Source organism: Danio rerio, chromosome 13 (assembly GCF_049306965.1).
Source record: "Danio rerio strain Tuebingen ecotype United States chromosome 13, GRCz12tu, whole genome shotgun sequence".
Classification (NCBI taxonomy): domain Eukaryota; kingdom Metazoa; phylum Chordata; class Actinopteri; order Cypriniformes; family Danionidae; genus Danio; species Danio rerio.
In genome coordinates this window covers 40,132,024-40,140,000 of record NC_133188.1, presented here as the reverse complement: position 1 = coordinate 40,140,000, position 7,977 = coordinate 40,132,024, and the positions used below count along the sequence as shown (strand labels likewise).

Sequence of the window (7,977 nt, the reverse complement as noted above, 5' to 3'; positions counted from 1 at the left end):
ACTGCTTCAGTCCAGTTTTCAGAGTTGAAGTTCAGTTTAGTTCAGTTCAGTGTTGATTAAATTTCACTGCTGAAAGTCCAAACACTGAAGAGCAAATCGTTAGAAATTATACACTTTACTTCAGTCAAAAACAAGTGTTGGCCACTGATTAAACATCCATGAAAAACTCCACATTGATGAGGAAAACTTTTATTCACGGAATTAAAGGTTTGAAATTAAATTGATCTGCTTTATTTTAGATGAATGAAGTTTTTTGCAGAGGGGATTTTGAGGTTCTCTTTTTATCACTTATAATCAGTGGTGGAAAGAGTACTGCGAAATCCTACTTAAGTAAAAGTACCATTACTTGCCTAAAAATGTAGTGCGAGTAGAGTAAAAGTATCCGTTGTCAATATTCCTCAAGGTATGAGTAATAGGTATGAGTAGACCTTTCAAAAGTACTCAAGAGTAGTGAGTATTATGCTGTAAAAAGTTGTTGCGTTTACATGTAATTGCCCAGCAGGCACACAATGTCATAAGACATTAATATAAGGTTTGATTTAGGTTGTGACTTCAGGTGGCCAAAATTCAATGTCTAAGGGACAACATTATTTTGATGTCTAATAACAACATCAAGTGATAGGCTATATTTAATTGAGTTTAGGTTCTGTTGAAAAGTGACCAAAATCCAACGTTGAGCCAACATCTTAAACCAACATCATATTGACGTCAAATACTGATATTTAGATATCAGGTATGGCAACCAAAATCTAACGTCTGATAGACGTCATAGTGGTAACATCCACACAACGTCATGCTGTAACATCATTAGACGTTGATATTTGTTTGGAGGTTGGACATTACATTGGGTTCTGACGTCAACCTGATTTTCACTTCCAAACAAAATGCAACGTCCCCATGACGTTTGGGGTACAACTTCAATCTGATGTCATGTTGACATTTGTACCTGCTGGGTGTTTAAGGCCGTTTCGGTCTTCATACAGTAAACATCCATAATTTTTCATCAGTGAAATGTCTTTGGGTCAATGTGTATAAAGACTTTGGACATCTTCTTGAACACTTATAATGCTTCCAAACAGTTTGCTGAAATTATAAATGACTCAATTTTCTAATCCCTATAAACAAGAAAAAATAAAGTAGTGACGCAGTTTGAAGGAAAGTAGTGGAGAAAAAGTACCGATAGCACTAAAAACGTACTCAAGGGAAAGTAAAAGTACACATTTTTAAAACTATTTAGTAAATTACAATTCCTGAGAAAAACTAATCAATTACAGTAATTTGAGTATTTGTAATTTGTTTCTTTACACTTGCTTATAATTGAAGAAAGTCTGTCTGCAGCCTGCTCTTTTCCCCACATTTTTATGTTGAGTAAAATGTTGCGCATATATTAATTGGCATGTTATTTATGAACCTATCCCTCTGTTAAAATCGTTCAGTATGTAGATAAAAAATTTATGAATAAAAAAAAACATGCTGAAATGGAGTTTTATGGTTTAGTGCAGGAGGAAAACTCCTTTTGAGAAAGCAGCCTTTAAAAATATGTATTCCAGTTGAAATCTACCAAAATAAATCAACTAATTGTGCTGAATAATTGCTGTATTTTGGATGTCTTTCCATTAGGCATTCGTTTTTGTTTTTCTTTTTAAATCATGAAAAGCCAAAACGCCTAAGATCTCAAATCTCTTTTTTGGCATTTGTGTCTTTCATTAATAACTCTATTCATCCCTCTATTTTTGTTTAGGGCAGAAATACCCCATCATCATCAGAAGCTCTCAGGTGAGAAATGAATGTGTGTGTGAATCTTGCATTTGAAGTGCTTTATTTGTTGGTCACTTTTGATAAAAGTGTCTGCTAAATGATTGATTGTATTGTATACACGTCGGTAAGGTTGTTGTTTGAGGTTGCCAGTGTTTGTGTGCAGGGCAAGGAGGTGCGCTGTGCTTTTGTGTTGGCGTGTGGTGGTCTCTACTCTGACCGCTTATCTGAAATGTCTGGCTGTAGTTCAGAGCCTCGTATCGTTCCTTTCAGAGGAGATTACCTGGTGCTCAAGCCAGAGAAAAATTACCTGGTCAGAGGCAACATCTACCCCGTGAGTGGAGACTCTCAAAACAAACATATCAATTCACATTTATTAGAATAAAATTGAATACAATGTTTAAGGACTCTGTTTGTGTGCTGAGGTGCCAAACCCACGATTCCCATTTCTCGGAGTTCATTTCACTCCTCGAATGGATGGAAGTGTCTGGCTAGGTCCAAACGCGGTGTTGGCTTTTAAACGAGAGGGATATAAACTCTTTGACTTCGACGCACAAGACTTCGTTAACGCACTCTCATTCAGGTACATGCTCATTTACATCTGGGGTTAATGCAGAAAATTAAAGAAATTAATGCATTTATTCATTAAAGTTGCACTGGATTGATCAAAAATAAGTTAATGATTTAAATATTTTAAATTATTTTAAATAATGTTTTTTTTTCATCAATAATTCCTGAAAAACATATCATGAAACAAAACTATTCTAATAATTTAATATTTATTAACTATAATAATTTTAATTAAATATTAGGGCAATTTCTGAATGATTATGTGACATTGAAGAATGCAGTGACTGCTGAATGTTTTTTTTTTGCATAAAGAAATTTGATTTAAAATGTATAAAATTGTATTTTTAAAAAAATAAATGCAGCATTGATTTAGAATAACAGACTTTTAGAAAAAAAAATAATCTAGAAAAAAATAGTTTTTGAAATTTTTGTTTCAATGCAAATTAATTAAAAATAATTACATTTGTAATATATATATATATATATATATATATATATATATATATATATATACACACACACACACACACACACACACACACACACACACACACACACACACAGTTGAAGTCAGAATTATTAGACCCCCTTTGAATTTTTATTTATTTTTTTTAAAATATTTCCCAAATTATATTTAACAGAGCAAGGACATTTTCACAATATGTCTGATAATATTTTTTCTTCTGGAGAAAGTCTTATTTGTTTTATTTCGGCAAGAATAAAAGCAGTTTTTAATTTTTTAAAAACCATTTTAAGGTCAAAATTATCACCCCCTTTAATCTGTTTTGTTTTCGATAGTCTACAGAACAAACCATCGTTATACAATAACTTGCCTAATTACCCTAACCTGCCTAGTTAACCTTATTAACCTAGTTAAGCCTTTAAATGTCACTTTAAGCTGTATAGAAGTGTCTTGGAAAATATCATGTAAAATAATATTTACTGTCATCATGGCAAAGATAAAATAAATAAGTTATTAGAAAGAGTTATTAAAACAATTACACAGAAAAAAAATATACAGGGGGGCTAATACTTTAAATTTGTTAAAATATAAGTGATCAGAACCAAAATTCAATATTAAAATACTTGCTGTATGCAATGAAATGTTCACACAATACAAGCAATATACAGCGGGGAAAATGAGTATTGAACATGTCACCATTTTTCTCAGAAAACATATTTTTAAAGGTGCCGTTGACTTGAAATTTTCACCGGATGTTAATAACAACAAAACTGAAACTAATTGGATTACAAATTAAGTTATGTATAAAAAATTAAATAACACAGGGAAAAAGTATTGAACACATGAAGAAAGGGAGGTTTAGAAAGGCAGTGAAACCCCAGAGAGCAGCTGAAATCTCTCAGTAGTTCTTCAGCAAACCTCTGCCCTTTATCAGTGTAAACTAATATGAGCTGCTTCAGTCCAACATCTACACTATCAGGATGATAAAGATTAAGCCAGGTTGGACATTTTAGTAAGACAATGGTATGAAACACAGCCAAGAACACTCAAATGCTTTCAGAGAAAGAAAATCAAGCTGTAGAATGGCCCAACCAATCACCTGACTTGAATCCAATAGAAAATACAAATTAAAGATTAGATTTGATAGACAAGACCCACAGAACCATCCAGATTTTTACACCCTGTTGAAGTCTTTGAAAAACTCCCAGCTGAGCAATGCATTTCTCCATATGTCATTCCATTGTTATTACACATAATTCATTTTTCAGATTTTATTTTGTGTGTGTGTGTGTTTGTATTGTTTAGGTTTTTACCAAACTCTGGTTTAATTCTGATAAGGATAAAAGACACTTATTAACCTGTTAACCTTCATGACAAAAAAAAAGCTCTAAAAGTTTTAAAAACAAAAAACGCTGAGGACAAATATCCATCTCTGATAATATGTTGAAACAGTTGAATTAATGCAAGTATTTTCATAAGATTATCAATTTCACTTTTCAAATCTTCAAATAATGGCCCCATTTACCTCCATTGTACGTGTCCCATTGTAATCTCGATTTGTGGTGCTTTGAGATCAAAATTAGTTTTGGTCTGCGTGTGTTGAATAAAAACACTCAAGTGTGCTTGATGCTTTCAGTGGTCTGCAGAGACTGGTCATGAAGAATGTAGTGTATGGAGTTGGAGAGATATATAGAGGTGTGTTTCCTGGCGCTCAGGTGAAGATCCTGCAGAAATTCATACCCGAACTGAGCCCCAGTGATGTCATCAGGTATGAACACACAAAAACACACCATAAGGGTCATAATGAATCTCATTTATCCTCACTATTTTTGTACTATCTGAAATCGTGAAATATCTGAAATAAGGCTTTCTTGTTTTGGGAGGAAGCAGACTATTGACAGCCCAAAATTTGTCCAATTTACCTAAAACCAACAATTTGTTTGTACAATGATAACAACTGGCAAAGAGAATGGCATCTGCATACAAAAACACGGTGCCAATCGGTGGAATCAGATTTTATTCCCAATGTAGAATTGGTCACTCCAGGATGACACACAATCTAAAATTGAAATGCACGTCCATTTTTGTTTACGGTTAAATTGTCAGATTATGTGATTTTGAGGTACTGGCCATGGCTAACATACTTAACCATGCCCCTCTGGCTGTCAGTTTTTACAATAAGCAGAAATGGTGAATGGGAGGTGTCGATTAGGTTGTAATAAGTCTCCCGAAACTCTCATCCTTTCTTTCTGAATGTAGTGCCTGCCTACTTTACTACATCTAATCAGCTCACAGTAGAAAAAACAAGAGAAAAATTTGCTATGTTTCCATCCAAAGATACCGAAATATGCGCAAAACTGGCAAATTAGCAAATATTGCAATGTTTCAGAAATATTGCAACGTTTCAGAATAATCCAATGATGAATAATCCAATAATAATATTGTCACTTGCTGATAAACTAGTGAAATTTTCAAAAAGATAAGCAGAATTTGCTGAGGTAGGAGAAGCTGCGTAAGTCTTTTCCTTATAAATCACTTGCACCTCAGAAGACGAGCAGTGAACACAACGTGGCTTTTGGAAGCATAAAACTATCTTTGGGAGCACAGATGCTTAAGACTCTCTTTCTGAGGTAATAATATTAATACTGAACCACTGTGATGACGGTCGGCTTGCTGGTTTGTCCATTAAGGATGTCCATCGCACTCATTGTTATCATCACATGATATTTCATAACAAAATTATCAACATGACTTTTTAATATATACTGGAATTAATTCCATAAAGTGTTTCCATCGCAGTTTCCATTGTGAAACGTTTATCTCACTCAGTTGTGTGCATACATTTTTTTGTGCACATTTTTAAAAATATATGCACATCTTGGTGTTTTCATTAAGCATTTGTTTAATGCGGGCATCAAAATAGCAAGCTTTTTTTTTTTTACTTTTTATAATCCAAAATGTGCATAAAAATAGGAGGATGGAAACATGGAGCATGTTCTAATAAATTCTGCCTGTTTTAATTCTGTGAAGAATTTAATTTGTTCAGTTCATTTATTTGAAGACATTTTTAACACTGTTAAACCAACAAGAGTTTGAGGTTTTAGCGAAAATAAATTTGCACTTCTTATTTTTATATGTATATAGTAGTGTTTGACATAAGCAACGTATCTGTGCTCTTCATTATTTTGTAACAATTCATTTTGCACTCAGAACTTTTAATCAAATATCATAACCTTCCTTCCACCCTCAAAATGACTTCACTTCTGGTCACATGGAATGCCTTCAGGGTGGGGCTATCAGTGTGTGCCCTGCTTTCGTCCATTCATCATTCTTCCTTCATTTTTATAAGAAAACACCCATCTTCCAAAAGTCGAATTGTTTCCCAAAGAGCATAATCATTCACACTTTCAGAAATAAAGGGACAAGAAGAACAATTGGTACACATTTGTACATAAAAGATCCACATTAATACCTCAAGAGTACATATTAGTACCTGAAAAGTACAAAAGTGTACCTCTTAAAACTTTTAGGTACTAATATATACTTATGAGGTACCAATATGGACCCTTTAAGTACAAATGTGTACCTTTTTTAAAAAAAAAAAAGTGCCACCCCAGTGACAGCTCTCGTCACTTTATTTCTGAGAGTGCATCGGCCAACATTTTTTTTTAAATTTCAGGACCGTTTTAAGTGAATGTACATCACGTTAGAGCAAAAAAGGACAATCCTAACTTCCACTTCAAAGCGACTTTAATATATTCTATATCTGCAGTATTCATTTTCCTGCCACAGCCATCGAAGTTGTAATGTGGTTAAGCACAAACAAACAAACCTCCTTGCGTTTGGCTTATGTGTGTGTTTGTGCAGGGGGCCGTCAGGTGTCCGGGCACAAGCTTTGGATGCTGAAGGAAACCTGGTGGATGATTTTGTGTTTGACGGTGGGAAAGGAGAGCTGGGCAGTCGTGTTCTGCACGTACGTAATGCACCATCTCCTGCTGCAAGCTCATCTCTGGCCATCGCTGAGATGATCGCGGATGAGCTGGAGAAGAGATTTCAGCTGTAGACGCACCTCAGATGATCCTGCCTTCGTTACTCTTACACACTCATTCAGAGTGGAAAGCCGTCATTAGAGCTTTTGTTTTTTAACTTTTATAGTGTTGGAGCAGTAATAATGCAACAGAATTCTGGTGCTCTTTTCTAATGTGTGTTTCTGGGAATTATGCTGATTTTTGGGAATGTTGTGTGTTTAAAAATATGATGATTTATTAGGAAAAAGCAATCACTGCCTTTATGTACAAAGGTAGTTGGGGTTCAGAGAATATTTTCACTCCATTACTGGATTTGTAAATAATAAAACTAATACAACTTCATGTATGGATCCTAATGTTATCTTTATTGTGTTATTTAGAAGAATATCTCTTCTGCTTTGTGTTTTATGATTCAGGGTTTTCAGTATTCTAGAGGTTTTAAGAGTTAAACTGTTGTAATTCCTATGATTTTCCAGATTTTTAAGTGTGTTTTTTGACTTGCAATTCGTACTCAATTATTCAATGCATGATCTTGGAAAAAATGCATATGATGCTTAAATATTTTATTAATGGACATGACTGTTAGACATAGAAGAGTCAGACAGTCTATGAAACTAAATGGATTCTTCAAGGAGACAATTTTTGTTGAGGATGTGACTCAAAATACACTACCTGACAAAAGTCTTGTCACCTATCCAAGTTTTAGGAACAGCAAATAATAACTTGACTTCTAGTTATTCATTTGGTATCAGGACTGGCTTATATGAAAGGCAAAAGCCTCTAGATTACTATTATTTGATCAAAATAAAATATGATCATGCCTTGATTTTTAATTATTTAATTAGGATAGTAAGGTCTGACTTTTAGACAAAGTCTTGTCACTTAACAGAAACAATGTACAGTATAGAATATAAAGTCATGGTGCAGTGGGAAAATAATGAATATTGTGTATGACTCGCATGATCTTGAAGGACTGCACTCATACATCTCTGCAATGACTCAAATAACTTATTAATAAAGTCATCTGGAATGGGAAGGAAAGCGTTCTTGCAGGACGGCCAAAGTTCATCAAGATTCTTTGGATTCATCTTCAATGCCTCCTCTTTCATCTTACCCCAGACATGCTCAATAATGTTCATGTCTGTTGACTGTGCTGGCCAA

At 34.1% G+C, this 7,977-nt stretch overlaps 1 protein-coding gene across 1 annotated transcript in view; it reads left to right on the top strand.

Annotated features, from left to right (window-relative positions):
- l2hgdh (L-2-hydroxyglutarate dehydrogenase) overlaps positions 1-6,851 on the top strand; it is a 13,422-nt gene extending 6,571 nt beyond the window's left edge. Inside the window, exons 6-10 of the mRNA NM_001145595.1 lie at positions 1,742-1,776; positions 1,922-2,089; positions 2,181-2,338; positions 4,425-4,556; positions 6,656-6,851. Coding sequence (NP_001139067.1) covers positions 1,742-1,776; positions 1,922-2,089; positions 2,181-2,338; positions 4,425-4,556; positions 6,656-6,851 — 689 coding nt within the window. The remainder of the gene's footprint in view (positions 1-1,741; positions 1,777-1,921; positions 2,090-2,180; positions 2,339-4,424; positions 4,557-6,655) is intronic.
- Positions 6,852-7,977: the final 1,126 nt, after the last annotated feature.